The sequence below is a fragment of the Ictalurus punctatus genome, chromosome 15, assembly GCF_001660625.3.
Source record: "Ictalurus punctatus breed USDA103 chromosome 15, Coco_2.0, whole genome shotgun sequence".
NCBI lineage: Eukaryota > Metazoa > Chordata > Actinopteri > Siluriformes > Ictaluridae > Ictalurus > Ictalurus punctatus.
In genome coordinates, this window is record NC_030430.2 from 25,118,534 (window position 1) to 25,142,726 (window position 24,193).

The 24,193-nt window shown below is 40.9% G+C and overlaps 1 protein-coding gene across 4 annotated transcripts in view; it reads left to right on the plus strand.

The window, feature by feature from the left end:
• plcg1 (phospholipase C, gamma 1) overlaps positions 1-24,193 on the plus strand; it is a 58,325-nt gene that overhangs the window by 18,588 nt on the left and 15,544 nt on the right. For all 4 annotated transcript variants that reach the window (XM_017486793.3, XM_017486792.3, XM_053686450.1 and 1 more), the window contains 15 exons: positions 2,829-2,981; positions 3,252-3,345; positions 4,025-4,072; positions 7,602-7,686; positions 8,915-8,998; positions 12,030-12,052; positions 12,157-12,226; positions 12,839-12,940; positions 16,669-16,787; positions 20,299-20,384; positions 20,769-20,889; positions 21,397-21,565; positions 22,698-22,820; positions 22,969-23,070; positions 23,344-23,531. In XM_017486793.3, coding sequence (XP_017342282.1) covers positions 2,829-2,981; positions 3,252-3,345; positions 4,025-4,072; positions 7,602-7,686; positions 8,915-8,998; positions 12,030-12,052; positions 12,157-12,226; positions 12,839-12,940; positions 16,669-16,787; positions 20,299-20,384; positions 20,769-20,889; positions 21,397-21,565; positions 22,698-22,820; positions 22,969-23,070; positions 23,344-23,531 — 1,567 coding nt within the window. The remainder of the gene's footprint in view (positions 1-2,828; positions 2,982-3,251; positions 3,346-4,024; positions 4,073-7,601; positions 7,687-8,914; positions 8,999-12,029; positions 12,053-12,156; positions 12,227-12,838; positions 12,941-16,668; positions 16,788-20,298; positions 20,385-20,768; positions 20,890-21,396; positions 21,566-22,697; positions 22,821-22,968; positions 23,071-23,343; positions 23,532-24,193) is intronic.

The following is a 24,193-nucleotide window of genomic DNA, read 5'->3' on the forward strand; positions in this document are numbered from 1 at the left end:
TGGTTAGCATTTGAAGGTTGAGAACACATAAATATGGCTTAAAAGTCTTGAAAACCTGTCAAGTTAGCTCATATTTGCTAGCATTAGCAGTGAAAAATAGACTTTTAAGCCATCTATGAAAATCGGTAGCAATCCTGTCAGGTTATCTCATGTTGGTAATCCAGCCTGGGTGTTTCATCTTATGAGCAGCCAGTAATATTACAAAAATCAAGTTAGCTTATATTGGGCAGCTAAATAGTATTATCTAATAATAATATCTTAATGCTGCATATGAATATGGCTTAGAAATTCCTTCAGGTTAGCTCATGTTCGCTATCTAGCCTTGGTGTTGAAGTTTATGAGCAGCAAGGAATATTACAAAAATCAAGTTAGCTTATATTGGGCAGCTAAATAGTTTTATTTAATAATAATAATTCACTATAATTCTCAGTGTTGTTCATATGCATATGTAATGTTTGTTAGCTAGTATTATTACTGAACATTATGAACGTACCTTAATATTCCTGTAAGAAATCCTGTCTGGTTAGCTCATGTTAAGTTAGCTAGCTAACTTTTTTGCAGTATTTGTAGTTGTTCACAATCTTAGCTATGTTAGCTACCTGACTAGCATTAGCTGTGTTGTCAGTGCCTAGCTTTGTGGTGGCCTAAGAATATCTGCTAGACATCTGATTTTTTTTTATCTGGAATACTTCAGAAAATGCGTAACAAAACCGTGTGGGTGCATGTACTGACATTTCTTAAAAGTTCCTCCTTATTCATTCTGGTTCATTTGGCTTATCATTTCTGTGACTGGAACATGATGATAAAGTGGACATGCAGAGTGTTTCTGGTGTGTGTTGGTTCACAATGTCCTGGTGTTCTTAACACAATGTGAGAACAACGTGTTGTGCCTGGAACAAACGGCACACAGGCTTTGATTGAATCTTGATTCTTATTTCCCTGGGTCATTTTAGTCTCATTTTTTTTATACCACGGTACTGTTGAATTGTGGATTCTGATTGGTGTCGATATAAAGAAAATGAATCGCAGTATGGTTGAATGCTTGAATCTGATTGGTCAGAAGGTGTGGATTATTTCCGTGCAAGGACTCGCTGCGGTCTTGAAAGTTTTAATGATGTAATTTCCTACCGGGGGGGGGGGGCAGGAACGCCTCCATCTATGAAAATGTGTTTTTTGTTTGCTCTTTCAGGACTCGGAAAGCTCATGAAAACTATTTTAAGCACACTTTTTACGGTTACAAGCCTGCGTGGCTACTGGTTCTGTCTTACTGTACTGACCTTCATACATTCATGCCACATTCTGAAAGACGGAAACTGCGGCACAGCAACAACAGCAGACAAAATACATTTCTGGTCTCGGATATTTAGGACGGATAGAAGGCACATTGGGACGAAGCAGGAGTCTTGTTGTTAGCATTTTGTAACAATCACGGCGGTTTGCAAAGTTTCCCAACATGGGAAAGTCTTCAGGACAGATGAGTTTACACTTTCTGGTTTCTCTGTAAAATGGCAGGATGTTTTTATTTTATTTAATTTTTTTACTTTTTTAATTTTTTTGGAGAGCGAGAGAGAATGACTTTATCGCAGCTGTAACGCAAGTGAGAACAGGAACTAATTTGTCTTTTGGATGTTCCACAACATTGATTAGAAGTATAAACCGTTAAAATAAGCGACATATCATTCATTAATACGTTAAACATCGTAATCATTGGCAAATCGCCGTGGTATAAGTGGAATAACGGTGCGTTCAAGTCACGTCGGGAACATCGTTGATCGCACACCACAGAGTTGTAATTACGAACGGGTGAACTCGGGGTCGGGAAGAAAACATGGTGGAATCAATGGACGCATCGTTTCTAGTTGGTGGTAAATTTGTTGAAATTGGATGTTTATATCATTCGTCTCAGAAGCTGGTTTCAGTTATGTGTCTGGTATACGCTGGACGTTAGTGTCAGGCTTTTTTATTTACGATAAAACGAGCTAATTTCCTGCACACAACACGATGGAATTGTACAATTACCATATAATATGTAACGGTAAAGTTTACAGTGGCTTCATAAATTGTTTAAAAACATAAAAAAAAAAAGCAAAACACAGCCAATTTTATTTATTTATTTATTTATTTATTTTTTGTTCTTCATTTTCTAGAAGCAGAGATTAAAAAAAACAAAAACGAAAAACACCCCCAAAAAAACCTTGCTGTATGTTTTTGTAGTTAAGAGAATGTGCACCGCCATCTCGCTCCGACCAAAGTGACGTGAATGTCATAAATATGAACTTCGCAGTAGGACTGGAATGCAGTAACACACACACAACTGACCGTGTAGTTGTACAAAAATAATGCACCTTGGGGGGGGTGGTTAGACGCGCTCCGATGCACGTTGTGGTTTCATCATACCCCACCAGTGTGTGTTATTTATTTTCACACAAGATGGTCTGCTGCGTGTTAATCCTTATATGACAAATCACGGGTTTATCTTAACACGCTCGTTCTAATATATACGGTATCGTTTCTATAACGACGGCTCATTCATAAGGACGTGTATGATGGATACGCTACATGAACGGGTTTTAAAATATAGCGCGTTCTAATCGTTCGTCTCTGTGAGGCCGTGTTTTTATATAACATCAGCGGTAAAGTTTTCCGACATCTTCAGAGCAGTGGATTGTTTTCCTATAAGAGCACAATATCTCTTAATAGGTGTTCTATTACTCATACTCGATATGCTGTTAGAGAGTTAAATAAATTCAATTCTTGATACTAGTTAGCGTTGCGTGTTTAACGTGTTTAACCAGCGTTACGTGTTTAACGTGTTTTGTCCTGTGCAGTTGATATTCGGGAGATTAAGGAGATCCGGACGGGACAGAAGTCTCGGGATTTCGAGCGTTATGTGGAGGACTCGGCCGTCAGACCTGACCAGGCACACTGCTTCGTCATTCTCTATGGCACCGAGTTCCGCCTCAAATCCCTCAGTCTGGCAGGTAGGTACACACATAATACAATATACACACACACACACACACACACACACACACACACACATCCTTTTTTCCTCATGAAGACCAGCCATTTTCCCACAAAATCAAAAATCCTACCCTTGTGAGGACATTTGGACCTTGCCGAGATATGGAAACATGTCCACACACGTACACCACAGCTCCAGCATATAATTATCAGTGAATGGGTTACTGTAGTCATGCTCATGTGTAGACACACAGACACTCTGACTAACTTGTGTATGTTTGTTTTAGCCACGTCAGACGAGGAGATGTCCATGTGGGTGAAGGGTCTGAACTGGCTGGTGGCCGACACCCTGCGCTCCCCCACTCCTCTGCAGATAGAACGGTCTGTACTTCCTACCGACCTTTGACCTCCGATCATTCATCTTTGAAAGGAGTGCTTCAGCCTGTAACGAGTTTTTACCAAGACTTAGTCAGTAAATAAGGACAGTTATGTTTGGTGTTTGTTTCTTTCGTGTTGAATTTTCACAAACAGCTAATGTAGCTACTCCCGTAGGGGGCGTGGCCTAAATTTCGAAGGTGGAGCTAGACGTTAGACGTGTAGAAATTTTTGTACATTTCTATTTATTTTTAATGCACGTTTAGTGATGGTTTGATCATGTTTAAGTACGAATGGTGTTGGCGAGTTACTTTTGAGGCGAGTGTGTGTCCGTTGTTCTCTTGATGCTGAACCGGTTCCTTTATATGTTCGCTACGTTAGCCTCGAAGCGGCCGCAATTGAGCTGAAAGGGGGAAATTGAAACTGTTTTCTTTAAGATAACCCTGATTTCAGGATTGTGAATCTGGAATCTCTGATTCTTATCCTGGAATGTTTTACTTCCTGGTTTTAAAGGAAGTCGAAACAAAATTGAATTGTTAGCCCATGGTATGGTTTAATATCCGACTTCATATTCAGAGTTCTTTATTTAAGACTTTTTTTTTTTTTTTTTTTTTTTTTATTGTTTATTTTGTGCAAGGAAACCAATATAATTTCCTAAACATATTTTCTTTTTTCTTCCATTCAGGTGGTTAAGGAAGCAGTTTTATGCTGTCGATCGCAACAAAGAAGACAAGTAAGTTTATACAGCTGTTGAATTATTAACTCCAGTGCTTTTAGAGCTGAAGACTATTTGGATGTTGGATTTATTTATCCGAATGTGTTTTTAGTAGACTGGAATAAATCAGAAGTTTCTTGATTGCCTGAAAAGCCATTAAATGATGTTTGGGCTGTAGTTATAGCTAAACTTATGCTAATCTGTCTCTTTCACTTTCTCTCTCTCTCTGTCTTTGCCTCTGTCTCTCTCGCTCGCTCGCTCTCTCTCTCTCTCACTGTCTGTGTTTCTCCCTCTCTCTCTCTCTCTCTCTCTCTCTCTCTCTCTCTCTCTCTCTCTCTCTCTGTCTCTCTCTCTGAAGAGTGCTTTACTGTCTTAGTTTATTCATAATTCATAACTTTTATTTAATCCCCTCCTGAGTGACATATGGTTCAGTCTCCTGGGTCGTGATTATGTTTCTCGATACTTAAGCACAAATTTCACCCCCATGTGCTTTGATGCATTATTAAGAAACTGCTGCTAATGTGTGTGTGTGTGTGTGCGTGTGTGTGTGTTTGATTCTTACAGGATTATTAAAACCTCTTCATAAGCTTCACTGATAATGCTAGCTAGCTGGCTAACATGAGCTAACCTGACAGGATTTGTAGGCCATGTTTATGCCCTTAATCTTCATTACTAACTCCTGCTAGGTGCTTAGCATAAGCTAGGATTACAGCCATATTCACGGTTATCATTATTCAACACTGCTGAACCTAGGGTTCAGGGTTACCTGACAGGAATTTGAAGCCATATTTATGTTCTCACTCATTGCTGCTAAAGCTAGGCGGCTAGGATAAACTAAACGAACAGAAATTGTTTTTTTTGTAGTATTCATAGATGTTCATAATTTTCATTCCCAAGCTAATTGGCTAACATGAACTCACTTGACAGGATTTCTGAGATTTGGTACATGCAGTATCTTCACTGGTAGTTAGCATAAGCTAGGTTTACAGGATTTCAAAGTCATATTCATGGAGATTATTATTATTATTATTATTATTATTATTATTATTATTATTATTATTATTCATAGCTGCTAACACTAGCAAGCTGGCTATCATATGATTTTTGTCGTCTTCATAGACACTCATAAGCTTAATTCCTAGGCTAGCTAGCTAGCTCAAATGACATAACCTAAGGACTTTTAAGCCATGTTCATAGATGTCTCTCTTTATTTTTACCTTTTTTTTTTTTTTTTTTTTTTTTTTTACTGCTACTTGTCTGAGCTAACTTGTCACGTTTTCTGACACAAATCTTCTCATAAAATGTTCATAATCTCCGTATTCCTATCTCCTATTCGACCTAGATCGCTAACCACAGGAATTCTGACAGGATTTTAAGGCACACGGCGTAAAATTAATCGTACAGTTTTCCTTTTTGTGGCTCATTGTATGACGTGGTGTGTAATATGATCTTTTTATCTCTAATATTGAAATGTTTTAATATTACTATATAACTTTTGTCTTTTTTTTAATTTTTGTTATTTACTTGGGCTACAACTGTACAGCTCATTTCTCTTCGTGGTTACGTCTAAAGAGTATTAACTTGGCCTAAATTATTTAACTTCTGTGTAATGGATGTTTTAGTGCCACCGTGAACATATTTACGTGATGATGAAGGATAATGATTACGGAGATATAAATATGCTGTTGCCATGGTAACGTTCCAACGAGTTTTTCAGTACAGCTGCAGCATCGATTTAGTACTTTTTAATCTATTTTTATGAAAGGAACAGATTTCTGCCAGCCAATCAGAAGCGAGTATTTTCTGTGGTCCTGACATACAGGGGTTAATGGGCTGATTTCAGGTGTGTGTGCATGAGAAAGCAGTCTTCGTGAAGCAGTTTTTTTTATAAGGGATCAGTGGTGTGTGTGTGTGTGTGTGTGTGTGTGTGTGTGTGATATTTATCGTTTTGTGTTGAGCTGTCACACTGCAAGGAGGTAAACTTGCTGACTCGGTGCTGAGGCCTTATCAGCTTCGTCAACACACGCACGCACACACACACACACACACTCTCAGACCTGTCAGAGGGAGAGGGGTAGAGTGTAGACTCTCAGCTGGGGGCCGTAAGCTGCTACACATCCTGCGACAGGAAGTAAGGCTTAGAGAAACGAGCGTGCACCTTCCTCTCGCTCATCAGCACAACAACACAGCCGGAGAGGAAAGAAAGGAAGGCAGGAAGAAAGGAAGAGCGCAGGACCGGTCCTCAGGGGGTTCAGTTTGTCTTGGTCTTCCTGGTTTAATATCAATAAACACATGCGGTGTCCACTGGCTCTTTGTTTCTTCGTGTGTGTGTGTGTGGGGTGATATCGTAATGTAGTAAGAATCAAATGAACCCTGATATATATATATTTTTAATATCGCTCAAAGTAGTAAGAAGACAGGAATCATATATATATATATATATATATATATATATATATATATATATATATATATATATATATATATATATATATATATATATATATATATATAAAATATGCATATGATTTAAAGAAGTTTATCCTCCAAATAAAGTATGATCCGATAGACAGAAATGTCTAATTTTTCATGAAATTAAAAAGCATTACAGGATATTCTGTATAATCATGTTTGAACTTTTTTAAATCTGTTTTTATAGAACTAAATATTTAAGAAGCTTTTTGTCAGCAGTGTTAAATCACAAACAAGCTACATTTAGATACATTTAGAAAATCTGACCATATTTGTTTATTTGAAAAATGTATTTAAAATCTTATTAGCAGTGTCTCTGTAATCATTTGAGCGTGTCGTTCTGTATCTATAGCCATCTTTTTGTTTTGTATTTTATAAGATAATTTTATATATTTAGAACATTTGGCTATAATTAAGTTCATAATTTTATTTACTTGGACTAAAATATTTAGCTGTTCCTTTTTTTTTTTTTTTTTTTTTTTTTTTTTGATAGATATTTGTTTTATTAGCAGTGACTGTGTGTTTATATTTTAAATATATTTAAATATTAATTATTTTATTTTTAGGATTTTATAGTCCTTTTGCTAATTTTTTTTAAATAACTTTTTTTAAAGTAAAAAATATTGTTTTTAACTAGTAGTGTCTGTGTAATCATATCTGTAGCAAAGTTGATCCTTTTTTTTTTTTTTTTTTTTAGACTAGAATACTTTAAGTACTTTAAGTGTTTTAATGTGGATGTTTAGTATTTATTTATTAGCAGTCTCTGTGTTAATCATTTGAACATACATGTCTGTGTCTATAACCACATTTTCATCATCTTTATTGTTATTTATTTATATATGCTTCAGCACTGTGAGATCATTTACACATGTGGTCTATAATTAACATAAAATAATATTTTTGTACACTGGGAATATTTATATTATGTAGTCACGTGTGTGTGTGTGTGTGTGTGTGTGTGTGTATATTTCAGTCTATAAATTTAATTTGTAAATAAATTAAATAGTGACATGTTCCCCATGCAGAATAAAGAAATTAATTGAATTAAATTATTATTATTATTATTTTTTTTTAGAATTTCGTGTAAGGATCTGAAAAACATGCTGAGCCAAGTCAACTACCGAGTCCCTAACATGAAGTTTCTACGAGAGAGGCTTCCGGTAAAACCACTACAAAATACACACGCACGCACGCACATGTATATGGCAATGTAGAGTGATGCTGTGGAGATGAAGTTATAATTTTCTAATAACAGCATGTCCCGGAGTGATTTATATTCCTTTTACACCACAGCAGTTTTCTAACAATTGATTTTTTTATTTATTTTTTTTAATAGTAAAGAATGACATCTTTTACAGCTTTTATGTATGCTACCGGACAAAAGTTTAGACACACACATTCTTTATTTTTATTTCCCACATTTTAGAATAATAAAGTCATTAAAACTCTGGAGTGAAACAAATGGAACTCTGGGAATTCTGTCGTGATTTAAAACAAATCCAAAATAAATCAAAATAATTTAATATTTTAGCCTCTTCAAAGTCGACGCCCTTTTCGCCTAGAATTTCCAGAAATGTATCCTTGGCGTTCTCTCGATCGATTTCTTGAGGAATTTCCCCGAGCTGCTTTTTAAACAGTATTAAAGGAGTCCCCGCCGACGCCGGACTCTTATCGGCTGATCTAATGAAAGAAGTGAATACTCCGGCACGATTATATTTTTTGTTTGCGATACCGATTTCACACGTTTAATCACGCACCTTCAGATCAAAAGGTTTTTAAGGTCATGAGAGACATTTCAGTCGGGTGTCCACAAACTTTTGACCCGTAGTGTATTTATAGTTACATTTATATTCTTTGTGACGAGTTAGTTTCTGTTCTCACCTACGTTATAGCAGCTATAAACAGTCCTTTCCTCACCGGCCTCTTTTTAAATAAAAAAAAATATATATATATATGTGTATGTATATATAAATATATATATATTTTTTTATCTCTCGTGAGGTTAATAAGAAGACAAACCACGGCGTGTCATGTTACTGACGAACCACAAAGTGCCTTTTTCAGATCTTTTTCCAGATCAGTAAACCGTTCACTTATGCATATCGGGTTAGATTTTCAGATTTTAGTCTGCACTCATTTATCATTTAAATCAAAATGCTAAAATATGGTGTGATTAGCAAAAGCATTTAAAAGAGTAAAGACGTGTATCCACAGGAAGGAGTACACACTTAATGTACAGTGTTAAAGTAACGTGTTTATACCTATTAACTGGTTATATAATTGTTAAGAGATATTGAATCATTTTCACAGTTGTGTAGTCATAAGTGTTGTTGTTGTTGTTGTTGTTGTTGTTTATTATTATTGATAGTGTTGTATGTTGTGTTTCAGGATGGCGAGCTGAGGAGTGGCGACGTCTCGTATAGTCAGTTTGCGCAGCTGTATCGTAGCTTAATGTTTGACGCACAGAAATCTGTAAGTTGTGTGTGTGTGTGTGTGAGAGAGAGTGAGTGGTATGGAGGGGTAATGATAAGATAATCAGGTTCAACCCCCATAACTGAGACCCGTTCCAGCTGAACCATATATATGTGTGTGTGTGTGTGTGTGTGAGTGTGTGTGTGTGTGTGTGTGTGTGTGTGTGTGTGTGTGTGTGTGTGTGTTCTCAAATGACCACTGAATCAATACTGGGCCCCTTAAAAAGCCTCAACATCCCTCTGCTGAAAGCCATTAGCCTGTCCTGAAAAACACACACTGAGATGACCTCCATGTCCAGTGACTAAACAATTCAATCCCATGAGCACTCTCCCTCTCTCTCCCTCTCTCTCCCTCTCTCTCCCTCTCTCTGTGTGTGTGTGTGTGTTTATCTTTCATGATTTAATCACCGCTGTGTGTCAGGTGCATTATATGATTATTTGCTCATATTGATCAAATTCATCTGCACTACATAGGGCGCCTAACGAGTGCACTAGCCTTTTAACGTCTCGCGTTTTACGTCTCGTGTTCGTTTTTAAGTTCCCGGTATAATGTATTTTTGCTTTGGGTTTGTGTGTTGTAGGGATGCATCGATATCAGAGTTGTCCCCCCCCCACACACACACAAACACAAACACACGTTTCCTGTGTTACACGTCAAGGTTTCCTGTGTTACGTCAACTCGGGTATCTACTGTATTTCCAACAGAGGTGATGTGACGTAATAGCTATGATACATTTTTAATTGCTTGAACTTGGATCAGATTCTTCTTGTAGCCTTCCACAGGCCTCTCACAATCCTTTGCTGGAATTTTCCGCCCGTTCCCCCTGACAGAACCGGTGTGACTCGGTCAGGTTTGTGGGCCTCTTCGATCAGACGCTGTTTTTCATTTCGGTCCACCAACTTTCTCTGGGATTCGGATTCAGGGCTACGCGATGGCCGCTCCGACACGTTCCCGTCACTGTTTGCTGTCTTTAAGCCGTTTTGTTGGAACTTCAGAGGTTTGTTTAGGATCACTGTCCTGCTGCAAATCCCAGCCGTGACCAGGTTTGAACTTTCTGTCGGATATCTTGAGGTGTTGCTTCGGTATTTCTAGATCATCCACCCTCCTCCTAACGTCCTCCAGTTTCCCTTTTCCAGGGACTCAACAGCATGATGCTGCCACCCCCGTGCTTCACACTTCAGATTACACGCCTCATCCTATTTCCTCCAAAACATAGCACAGATCATTATGACTTCTGTTTCATCTGACCAGAGAAGACTCCTCCACCAGGTGGCTGATCACCTGCACACTTCAGTCTGGCTTTTTTATACCAGTCTTGGAGTAGTTGCCTCTGTCGTGTGAAGGTAGTGGTGATGCCTCCAGCTCCTTCACCAGTTCCTTTGTGGGTGTCTTGGGGTTCAGTTGAACCTTTCAAACCAAAGTTCCTTCATCCCTGGGAGTTCATTTGTGCCTGTTATTTGAATGAGACAGTGTCTGCGTGCTCCCAGGATTTGTGTAATTGCATAAAATAGTTCGTAAAGATGTTTCTGGTTTGGCTCGAACTGGACTTGTGGAGGTCCGTCATTTTTTTTTTCTTTCTTCTTCTTCTCCTGAGATCTTGGCTGAATTGCTTGGATTTTCCCATGGTATCAAGAGCTAAAATGCCCCGTCTCTAAATACAACCACAGGTACACGCCGAATTACGGTTGGCCGATCCGAAGCTTCTAGAAGTCAATACGTCCGTTTCTGGAATGTTCTAGACTGTTTAGAGACAGTTAACGGTGTATGAAGATGAAGACGTTTGAGCCAGTGGAATTCTGATGTTGCGAATCAAAGCAAATGTTTACGCTCTTGCACTACTAGACCCATTTTTACAGTCCCCTCCAAAACTATCGGGACGGCAAGGCCGATTCATTCGTTTTTGCTGTAAGACATACAGGGGCTCGAGATCGGAAGACGAATAGTTTAGAATTTCAGTTTTTATCTCCTGGTATTTATACGTCGAGGTATTAAACGACAGCACGTTTTGTATCGGACCCACCCGATTTGTATGTGACTGACAGGTGTTTCTTGTTACCCAGGTGTGTCCTGTTAGATTGACTGTTTAAACAATAGACTGTTTAAACAATAGACTGTTTAAACAATAAATAGCTGTGAACGTCTACTCTTGGTTTTAGCCTTCAGTTTCACCTGTGAAGACTGCATTTGTTGTTAAAAAGGATAAACCAACACGACGATCCGAGAGCTGTCTATGGGAGAAAAGCCAGCCGTTTTTGAAGCCGAGAAAAGAGTGGAAATCGATCCGAGGCAGCGCACGGACACCGCGCTTAGCAAATGCGACTGTTCTGAAAAAGAAATAAACCACCGGTGTACCGGGAAACAGACGCCGAACGGCTCGGCCGAGAAAAACTACAACAGCTGACAAACATTGTGAGAGCTGTGAAGGAAAAACCCCCCAAAACGACAGTCAGTGACATCACCAACAACCTCCACAGGGCAGGAAGGTCTCACAAGCCACCGTTCAAAGACGACGCCAAGAACGGAAATATAGATAAACAAAAGCTAAACTCATCTCATCTCCATCTTTTGAGCTCCAACCCAGATGTCTTCGGTGCAGAGCACAGACGAACGACTTGGCCTTACCGTTCCAAGAGTTAGAGAGTTGATTTGGATGAAAAATGGAGAATCGGTAGCTAGTTTGTTAGGGTTGCATGGGAGGGTTTTCAGCACATCACACTCCCTCAGCGTCGGTGACCAATAGCAGCTGGTTGTCGAGAACAACTCGCCAGAATGTTTTCACTAACGTAGACTTCGCTTAGCTAGCGAAGAACTCAGCCATGCTACGTCTCGTGTTTTCGGTGTTTCATCGCTTGTATTAAAGGATATTTTCCTTCAGTATCGATGCATTCCTAGTGCTTTGTTTAATTCAGTATTACTTGTTAACTTGAGCTTAATCCTGACTCCATCCTCCCTTGAGCTCAATCTCTCTCTCTCTCTCTCTCTCTCTCTCTCTCTCTCTCTCTCTCTCTCTCTCTCTCTCTCTCTCTCGCAGATGGATATTCCCTTTCTTCAAAGGTACTCCCTCTCTTTCTCTCTCTCTCTTTATCCCTCTTTTTAATTGCTCTATTCAGACCCCCCCCCCCTCCCCCCTCCCTAACTCGTCCTGGTGTTGTTCGCAGCTTTATCGAGAGACCCGAGCAGAGGATCACACTGGAGGATTTCCAGCACTTTCTAATCGACTGTCAGAAGGTGAGACGATGTATTTTTTTTTTTTTTTTTTTTTTCGCGAAGCTCTGCACAGATCGTGCGCAGATTAAAAAAAAAAAAAAAGGTTTTCCTGAAGATCGCAGTTATCTTTCTGCTGAATCTCTGAACGTTATTGTGTAATCGGAGACCGGAAAGCGTGGCTCGTCGAAGCAGAGGGTTCGTCGTAAAAGCTGAAGTTTTTCCCCCCCTCTGAATTCTACAGCAGTCTGTGTCGTTATGAAAGGAGGACACGTCGTGCGTTTATATTTAAGGTTGATTGTTCAGGAAAACAAGTCCGTTCCCTCACCGGCCTCTTTATTCTCTTTCCTGTAGTTATTAAGGCTAAAGAACGCAGCGCGTCATGTCACTGAGAAATCGCAGGAAGTGTCGACACCTCCGACACTGGAGACTCCTTCCATAAATGTTACATAAACACATTTCTCATATTATTATCTATAAAACACGCGCTGGTGGCGGAGAAAGACGGAAAGTGTGAATAACTCGTATCACACTTCTAATCTTCACACTATACACGTGTTTGATCTGGGTTAATGTGTGTCTGCGCGTGCGTGCGTGCGTGTGTGTGTGTGTGTGTGTGTGTGTGTGTGTTTTCAGGAGCTCTGGGCTACAGACAATAACAAGGTTCAGGAATTTATGTTTCATTACCTGAAGGATCCGCTGAGGGAGATCGAGCAGCCTTACTTTTATCAGGATGAGGTAACACTCTCACTCTCTCACACTCACTCACACACACACACACACACACACACACACACACACACACACACACACACTCACACACTCTCCCTCACTTACACACACACACGCATGCGCTCTCTCTCTCTCTCTCACTCACACACTCTCTTACCCACTCACTCTCACATTCTCTCACACTCTCTCACTCACTCTCTCATGCTCTCTCTCTGTTACACACACACTCGCTCTCTTACTCACACTCTCGCTCACTCTCTCACACTCACTCACACACACACACACACACACACACACACACACTCACACACTCTCCCTCACTTACACACACACACGCATGCGCTCTCTCTCTCTCTCTCACTCACACACTCTCTTACCCACTCACTCTCACATTCTCTCACACTCTCTCACTCACTCTCTCATGCTCTCTCTCTGTTACACACACACTCGCTCTCTTACTCACACTCTCGCTCACTCTCTCACACTCACTCACACACACACACACACACACACACACACACACACACACACACTCACACACTCTCCCTCACTTACACACACACACGCATGCGCTCTCTCTCTCTCTCTCACTCACACACTCTCTTACCCACTCACTCTCACATTCTCTCACACTCTCTCACTCACTCTCTCATGCTCTCTCTCTGTTACACACACACTCGCTCTCTTACTCACACTCTCGCTCACTCTCTCACACACACACACACACACACACACACACTCTTACACTCTCTCACATACACGCTCTCTCATATACACGCTCTCACACACACACTCTCTTACCCACTCACTCACATTCTCTCACGCTCTCTCTCTCAATTACACACACACTCGCTCTCTCACACTCTCACTCACTCTCACATTCTCTCACACTCTCTCACTCACTCTCTCATGCTCTCACTCTGTTACACACACACTCGCTCTCTAACTCACACTCTCGCTCACTCTCTCACACACACACACACACACACACACTCTTACACTCTCTCACATACACGCTCTCTCATATACACGCTCTCACACACACACTCTCTTACCCACTCACTCACATTCTCTCACGCTCTCTCTCTCAATTACACACACACTCGCTCTCTCACACTCTCACTCTCTCACTCACACTCTCACTCACTCTCTCACGCTCGCTCTCTCACACACACACACTCTTACACTCTCTCCCATACACGCTCTCTCATATACACGCTCTCACACACACACACTCTTACACAGATCATACAGATTGAGTCCTATAAAGCACTTTATTCTAATCCTGATGTAATAGGTGTAGTGATGAGGTTTATAAACATTGCAGATCCGAGCGTCGCGGCGGTTTTGTGGTTTATTTTTGTGAAAACGAGGGAATCTCGCGGACGTTTCGTGCCGAGGCTGTCCGGGAACGTTTCCCTCCGGTGAATTTTAAGCAGAGAAATGTAGCCTGGTGAAGTTTTGGGTTAAAACACAGACGTAACTTTTTTTTTTTTTTTTTGATAATTGTAATGTAATGACTTTAACAGGTATAATGTTGTGAAATTTTTATATTTAAGTTAAATGCTGAAATTCTGAATGAATTAAATGACCAGATTCTTCTGCATGATGCCATTTTTATTTATATATCTCGTTTACTCATTTATACGGCAACGTGTTTATTTATTTATTTATATTTATTTATTTATTTATTTAGTCTTCCTTTATTTGTTTATTCATGCTTTTCTGAAGTGTTTAAGTTTTTTTTTTTTTTTAAGGTAAACATTCAGTTGATTAATTAATAGAACATTTGCTTAATTAAAAATATAACGAACAGATCCCTGTGCTCAATATTTATTTATTTATTTATTTATTTTATTTAATTTAAAGGTATGCTTTTATTAATTAATATTCATTTCTTTTTGTTTTTGTTTTTTGTTTACATGGCAAATGACGTCATTGTTTCATTTTCTTCAATCCTAATGAACATTCCTGTCTGAATACACGATATATATAGCCGGCTCCAGAAGTATTGGCACCGTCGGTAAAGATGACTGGGTTAAACAGTAGGTCCGTTTGGGTTCATCAGCTCACGTTCACACTAAAACGATGATTTCACTGAAATAAATAAAGCTAATTAAAACACGGTTTTGGTAATAACTCTGGAGCGGACCGTATAAAATATTTATCACTTAAACGCGTTGTTCGTCCGGGTCGAACAGCTGTTATCTTGTTCTCGGTTTCGATTCGAGCACTTCCGAGCCGTGGTTTTGATTTAGGTCGGTGTCGCTGCAGGTCCGCTCCGAGCTTGCTCTGTTTGCAGCGCCGTTCCGACACACACAGCGTTCTTCTCTGAGGTTTTGTGGTTTTCTCGTTCGCTAGTGCTGACCTCAATTCAGAGCTCAGATTCACTATTGTGCACGATGCGTATTTATCTTCGGATATGATTAATTGCTGTCCTACCACGCAAGCGTTTTATATCTACGGTAACAGATGCAGCGCGAGCGTCTGGAACATCTCGGCGACGTGTTAAAAGCTCGCCGTAGTCGCGAGCGGCGTGGAAGCTTTGAAGATGGACCACAAGCGTTTCGCTCGTACACTCAGCCTTTTGAAGTTTCCTCCACAAAACCTTTCGGTCTGAATCGGACTCGCATGCCGGCAGGCTAAGCTCAGGTGATCGTAGCGGCTCGGCTGAAATGCGGCCGAAGTCGGCGCTAGGACCCGTTGCGCTGGTTGCGATTTGTTAAACACGTGTGCGATTATCCTCGTATGAAAGCTGACATTTTGGATAAGTGAATGTGTACGCAAAGGAAGCGTACCAGTAAGTAAAAACAAAGTGCGTAAACAATGAAAGAATCAGTAAATATATAAATATTTAAACAGATGAGTAAATGGGTGCGTAAATACATGTGTAAATAAAGTTAAGCAGGGAAAATAAGTAAATATATAATTAAGTAGTGCAAAATAAGTAAATATTAATATTTAAATAAGTGGGTAATTAAATAAATAAGTTAATAATACATTAAGTTAAAAAAAAAAAAAGGGAAATAAGTAAATAAACAACCAAATAACATAAATAAGTAAATTTTAATATTTAAATAAGTAGATTATTATTTAATTAAATTATTATTTAATTAAATAAATAAGTTAATAATACATTAAGTTAAAAAAAAGGGGAAATAAGTAAATAAACAACCAAATAACATAAGTAAATTTTAATATTTAAATAAGTAGATTATTATTTAATTAAATTATTATTTAATTAAATAAATAAGTTAATAATACATTAAGTTAAAAAAAAAAGGGGAAATAAGTAAATAAACAACCAAATAACATAAATAAGTAAATTTTAATATTTAAATAAGTGGGTAATTAAAAAAAAATATTAATAAAAAAAAAGTTAATAATAAATTAATTAAAAAAAAGAAAAATAAATAAAATGTAAATAAGTAAAATATATAAGTAGATATTAATAGTGAAGTAGGTAATTATATAAGTTATTAATAAATTAAGTTTAAAAAAAAAAAAAAGGAAAATAAGTAAACAAATAACTAAATAAAATAAATAAGTAAATAAATACATTAAATAAGTGAATATATTTCGGTAAATTTGTTAAACAAGCTCATAAATAAATACATTTTTAAGAAATAAAATACTGTCGCGTGTTTGAGTCCGGTCTGAAACGGTTTTTATGTGTGACCCTCTACACCGGTTTGATTTCTTCACCTCGTCTCCGTCTTCTCGTCCTCTCGCAGTTCCTCACGTACCTGTTCTCCAAGGAGAACTCCATCTGGGATTCCACACTGGACCACGTGCATCCTGAGGACATGAACAACCCTCTGTCGCACTACTGGATTTCCTCCTCACATAACACGTAAGCTCACATCGCACACACACACGCTCCGTATAGACGCGTGATCCCGTCGTGTCGTATCATTAGTTAGTGAACTGAATTTTTGTGCACAACAAATAATATTTATCACGTTACACGTTTTAAATAGAAAGTAGATAACACTTCTTCACAGGACAGTAACAAATTCCCACGTTTCGTAAACATTTTCATTGCTGAGCACCAGTGCTGAATCTGTGTCCCAGGACTGTGGGGGGCGGAGCTAGAAATAACACCGATCACTGATTGGTCAGTCAAAACGCTCGTCGGTTTTTCTTGTGTTCTCTACCACAGCGACCTTCAGCGGTAGTTTCTTTCATTCTGTCCGTCGTCTTATTCTACTCATCGCCGTTTCGTCACACGATTTAATGTCTCAACGTGTATTTATCCCCAGAAATGTTTTCCTGTCGCTCGATTTTATTTTATTTATTTTCTCCATTTCTTACTCGTTAGCTGCGTAAAGTCCATTCTGGATCCCAAATGGTTTCTCACTCGCTGCTCGCTACACGGAGTGTAATAGTATATTCTGTAAGGCCTAGCGATGTGAAGGTTTAACATTTAAAGAAGGAGTCTCCAGTTTCAGCACTCCGTATCATTCATTTGTCTTGCTGACTTCAGGAGAGAGGACGGTGAGGGCACGGCCGTCCTCGTTTAGAGCCGCTGACCCGGTTCACGAACTTTCCACAGCGTTGAATTTAACCGTAAACGGATAGCAAAAGAAATAAATAAATAAGAATTCGATGATTTTATTCTTTAGTCGTTTTAAGCGGTAATCGTCGTCCGTGGTATCGGAGGAATAAAACGCGCGCAGGAACGTCGTCGCACCACTAATCAACAACAGTGAAAATGTTCTCGTTAAAATAATCCTGAAGGTCGGTTAGAAATAACAACCAGATGACGGGAGGTCTTAAATCCTGATGATGATGATGATGATGATGAATCTAAAACACGTCCTTGTTCCCCTGCACCTGAGAAAGTGAACGATGGAGTGTTGGAGTATATTTGAAGCTTGTTTGCGTTGAGTAAATAAGCTCGGAGTTAATTTGTGGGATGCAGGTGAGATCAGAGCTCCAACACGTCGGTCATGTCTCTGGCGGTCTGTCTGAGCCGTCATTTCTGCCGAAGTACCCGTGAAACCTGTGAAACCTCACACACCGTGGTTTGACTTCACAACTACGCTGGAAGCAATACTGGTTTTAACATGACCGGCGTCTTCTGCTCGTGTACACCGCCACGACGATGTCGAGAAGTCCTTCTCGACCTTATTTCAGCTGTTCCGGTAGCGTTAAACAGCACACGCGTGTCCGTCTCGGCCCCCGGGCCACGAGTTAGTTTGACGCGCTCGATGTAGAACGTCCTCGTGTTTTGGACGAGCCGGATCGCGTACTTTTCCCTCAGCGGCTCAGTCTGTGGCCTCCGCTGTTTTTCACGTGCGATTCCTTCATAGAAATGCGTTTTTCACCGTCGGGAAGTGACGTCACTGACGGAGGGGATCTCCACGGCGACGTCACACCCCCGACTGATCCGTAACGACAGTCGTCGTCGATCTGTCGAAATGCTCGAGTAGTCGTCAGCCCTAGACGTTGCCTTGTTCCGCCCGGGAGGTCCTGCTGTAGGTGTGGTCGGTTTTGTAACTCTGAGGCGGTCTGTGAAAACCCATCAGACGTCGTCGCTAGGGAAAGAGAGATAAAATCAACCCGATTTGAATATTTCACCGGAATTATTACGCTGAAATGTTTATTTAGGACGCGTTCTAACCGCGCCCCGGCGTCTTCCTGAGACGCTCGGGAGATTTGTTTCTACTTGGTTATAATCAGACCGACTAAAGACCTAAAACTTCCCCTGCTGATGATCTAATCAGTCGAGTTGTCTGATATCTACATGTCGTCTAATCGGTCTGATGATTATATCGTCGTCAGAACAAAGGGGAGAGCGCTTATACACTCTGTACAAAGTTTCGCAATGTTTAAATAACGAGATTGAACAGAAGTGTGTGTGTGTGTGTGTGTGTGTACGAGTCACAGTACGTTTACATGGACAATAATCCGATATTAAGACGATACTCTGATTAAGAAACTAGCACGTAAACAGAGATTATTGAATCCGATTAAAGTCGTACTCGGAGTAAACACAGACGGAATTAAGACGTGTGGAGTATTTCCTGTTTCAGTCGCGTTATCGACGTGCGTCACAGACACGCACACACCTTAATCACACTGTTAACGTCGCGTGGGAGTTTCCACCGCATTGTGCGACAGGACACGATCACACACGGCGGCGCTCGACCGTTTTACGGCGAACGAGAGCACGGCCGCGTCCCGAACCGCGCACTTACCTGCTGTATAGTAGGAGATATAGACGCATCTCTATATACTATACAGTAGGTAAGTACGCGGTTCGGGACGCAGCGCACGGCTTCAAGCGGTCGTCTATTAGCACGTACGGCACGACGAATAATTAACCGCACTCGAAGCTTTCGTAAAATTCAAAATGAAACACTCAAAACTGTATACGGTCCCATAACGAAGACCGACTGTACGTCGATACGTGAGATTCTGGAGGGACGGCGTGGCGCGGGGACGTCATGACGTGTGCCGTTAATCCGTCTACGTTCTATAACGCGTAAAACAGGAACATGAAAGGAATATTCCTAAAGCGACTCATGTAAACACCGTAATCAGAATATCGTCGTATTCAGAATACGGTCAGTAATTAGATTACCGCCGTCCGTGTCAACGTAGTCTGTGATTATTTCTCCACCAGTGGTAGCGTGAATAGAGATCAGGCTCCCGTTTAAATGTCACGAGTGACTTTTACCTCGGGTTGGGGTTGGGGTTCGAGCCAGACGCTCTGTGGATGATGCTGATGATGAGCGTGATCAGAGTTTCCTTTTACAATACTTCTTCTCTTTCTTTCAGTGAACGTAATCCCTACGAAACCTTTTCAATGAGATTTTCTCCCTGATCACCTTTTCATATGCTGTGAAAATTCCGAAAGTTTTATCGAATAATCCAGAGAGGAAAACGTCGTCTGCTTTAGATTTCCAGAGTATGTATGTATGTATGTATGTATGTATGTATTTATTTATTTATTTATTAGCGTACACGCTTTGATCAAGAACTGAACGCGTTTTGAACTGAAGTCAGGAGAGCTAAAATAAGCAGCTTTCCCCCTATTGACCGCGCAGAGGTGTAGAAGTAAAGGCACCGCCTTTACTGCTAGAACAATGCCTTCAGAGCTCAAGCCCTGACTGTTGTTTTAATATAAGTTTGTACACCCCGGTTGAGCGAACCGCTCACGGAAATGTACGTCGGCCCTCGGCAGCGTCGGATTCAGTGCGACAGAGCGCGGATTGTTGTGTAAACAGAAGCCTGCAGACGCGGGGGGAGAGAGAGAGAGAGCGCGAGGGAGAGAGCGTGCGAGCTGTGGGTGTGCGGGAGAGCGTTTTACTACAGCACGCACATTTCCTGGCCCTGACGCAAGTGTCTGTTTTTAGCTACCTGACGGGAGACCAGTTTTCCAGCGAGTCATCTCTGGAGGCGTACGCCCGCTGCCTGAGGATGGGCTGCAGATGCATCGAGTGTGAGCGCACACACACACACACGCACACACACACACACAAGCAACACTGGAGTGAAGATGATTCTTTTTATAGCAGTTCATGCAATAAAACCATAAATCCATTGTTCTGTAACTAATAGATCAGCTGTGTATGATAAATGAATAAAGTCATTTATATATTGATATGCAAATAGAGTTATACAATATTTATTTATTTATTTATTTATTTATTTATTTATTTATTTATTTATTACACGTATCATGAACAGAACATAATCACGTGACCCACGTCATTAATTTATTCCGTATTTTGATGTCTGGTTTCACGTTTAAAAGCAAAACTGTTTCACGTTTTAGCAAAACTGCTAAAGTCTCAAGTGGAAATCGTGTGTGTGTGTGTTGCAGTGGACTGCTGGGACGGTCCTGATGGGATGCCGGTCATCTATCATGGCCACACGCTCACCACCAAGATCAAGTTCTGTGACGTTCTCATGACCATCAAAGAGCACGCCTTCGTCACGTCCGAGTGAGTGTCCGTGCTGTAGAAGTGCACTGATGCACAGTCGTGTGTGTGTGAGAGGCTGCTAATATACTTCTAAAGTTAACATGCACATGCACTCCTTCTCAAAATATTTTATTATTACGATCCATGATTAACTATGCTTTGAAGTATTTTTAATACTGCAGTTCAACTCGTATCCTGCAGGGGGCAGTAGGTCTTAATTGTGTGTTAGAAGTGCAAAAAGAGTCGTATTGTTGCAGCAGCTGGACAGTGTTTCAGTAGCTGAAAAACAACGCCAGCAGTAAAATAAGGTCACGATACAGCAAAGTTGAAGCAGATATCGTCGTTACCGTGGTGATTAAAATGAACGTTGTCTTTACTGTGTCGCTTAAAGTGAATGTCATCGCTGGCGTGCTGATTAAAACAGATTTCATGTTTGTGTCGATTTCAACAAATGTTGTCTTTATTGTGGGGATTTCGCGTTGCCGTGGTGATTTCGCGTTTCAGTTTCCTATGTTCTCTTGCTTCTAGATTTCCCATAATCCTCTCCATCGAGGACCACTGCAGCATCGTGCAGCAGAGGAACATGGCGATGTTCTTTAAGAAGGTCTTCGGGGAGATGCTCCTGACGAAAGCAGTGGACATCTCTGCAGACGGACTTCCGTCACCCAATCAGCTCAAGAGGAAGATTCTGATCAAGGTGAGCGCTCAGTGGTCATTCAACAATGAAGAGGGGATTATGGGAAAAATATTCAGTCAGCCTGTTCGTTGAGGACCTGCGTCGCACCTGGAAAAACACCAGGTGTTCAGATACCGTGCAAGATACAGTTATTATAATTCTGCTGGCTTGACAGAGCCAACGTGCTGCTGTTCTTTCAGGGGTGCCATTTTTTTTTTTACGTATAGCTATAACATTCGGTGAAAATGTAAATCCTATACTCCAAAGTATGTTTTTTCTTTTTTTCTTTCTGGTATCATGCTAGTAGCCACCTGAGATTCCTTAGCAACCGCCAAGCTACAACCTACCAATCTCCTGAGATAACAGTCACTTTCTGCGGCCTATTAGCAGCCATCTAGCAACACCATAGCAACCAAATGGGAATAACATAGGAATCACCACGCAATACTCCAGTGACCACCTGGAATATCATAGCAACCTCCAGGAATACCATAGCAACCAGCCTATCAACACCATAGCAACAATCTGGGACCCAAAAGCAATCACCTGTAATACCATAGCAACCACTAAGTAACCACCTGGCTTACCATACCAACCACCAATGAAAATCCTAGCAACCACCTGGAATACCATAGAAACTGCCGAGAAATACCCTAGCAACCACCCCACCTGAAATACCATAGTGACCGCATAGCAGCATCCTAGCGACCACTTGGAATACCGTAGCGACTCACTGGCAACACCTAAGAAACTACCTGGAATTCCATAGCAACTGCCTAGCAACCACCTGGATTACCATACCAACTACCAAGCAACACCCTAGCAAAGACCTGGAATACTATTGAAGCTACCTAGCAACATCCTAACAACCTAATGGAATACCATAGCAATACCCAAGTAACCAACTGGAGTTCCTTAGCAACCAGCTAGCAACACCCTAACAACCATTTTAACCGTTTAACCTTTAAACATGTAGCCATTTCACAATGACCGTGAAACACTGTAGTACCACTGTAGTAACTCTCGTAGCGTGTTTAGTGGTATTATACGGAGGTATCTGGTATTTGGTGCTAACCACAAAATTGCTTCCCCTTTTTCATCCTGGTTTCCTCTTTGTCACTTTAATAACGTCAGTCCACGCTTCTGTTAACAGCACAAGAAGTTGGCAGAAGGAAGCGCGTATGAGGAGGTTTCCACGTCCACGCCGTACTCGGAAAACGACATCAGCAACTCCATCCGGAACGGCATCTTGTTCCTGGAGGACCCCATCAACCACGTGAGGACCCGGTTTAATTTCTCCTCGGCGCGTCGCCACGTTTCTCAACACGTTTTTTTTATTACTCTATAAATAAATAAATAAATAAATCAATAAAAACAGTGAAATTCTCACTTCAATTCGAGCTCTCTCCACTCTTCGGGTGTAGGAGTGGTACCCGCACTTCTTCGTCCTGACGAGCAGTAAGATCTACTACTCGGAGGAAACCAGCAGTATCCAAGGCAACGAGGATGAGGAGGAACACCGCGAGGTGAGCAAAGTTCTGAAAATATCCTGGTCTGTGTAGCGATGGTATACAGTGTAAGGAAGAAAAACCTTCCTTGTCAGATTCACGCTGTTGTCAGACAGAACCTTATTACAGTACCAGAGACTTGTACTGGGATTTTGTAAATCAGGTACTTTCAAATCTTTAAAACACACACACACACACACACACACACACACAAATCCCCTAAAAGATAACTCGATCTGTGTCTGTGAGAAAGGCAGCCGGTGTTGATCCCGTCTGATCCCGTCTCTCCAGGTCGGGAATGGCATGGATCAGCACGTCAGCGAGAAGTGGTTCCACGGGAAGCTGGGCGCGGGCCGGGATGGCCGTCAGATCGCCGAGCGCCTCCTCTCGGAGTACTGCCTGGAGACCGGCGCTCCGGACGGGTCGTTCCTGGTGCGGGAGAGCGAGACGTTTGTGGGAGACTACACTTTATCTTTCTGGTAAGATTTCGAATCGGTGCGCGACTATTCTTCGAGGAAGAGTGCGTCCATAAACGTAAAGGAACCGAGCGGATGGATCAGCCAGGTTCCTGTCAAAAGACAAAGTAATGACGGTTGTACGGTTGAGTAGCCTAGCAACCTGGTTATCATCTGACTAAAGGATCTCTCGAGAACTTTATTTAGGAAGCGGACTGACGTTAGCTAAGACGTTATCCCCGCGTCGTTATGAATCAGCACGGGGATTAGACTCTAGTGAGGACCTGGAACACCATGGCAACTGCCTAGAAACATCCTAACAACCACCTGGAATAACATCACAACTGCCTAACAACACCCTAGAAAACGTCTGTAATACCATAGCAACCACATGGATTACCAAATCAACCACCAGGCAACACTCTAGTGAGGACCTGGAATACCATGGCAACTGCCTAGCAACACCCTGTGAAACATCCGTTATACCATAGCAATCACCTAACAACCATCTGTAATACCATAGCAATCACCTAACAACCATCTGTAATACCATAGCAATCACCTAACAACCATCTGTAATACCATAGCAACCACCTGGGATAATATCACAACTGCCTAACAACACCCTAGAAAACATCTGTTATATCATAGCAACCATCTGTAATACCATAGCAACTACATGGGTT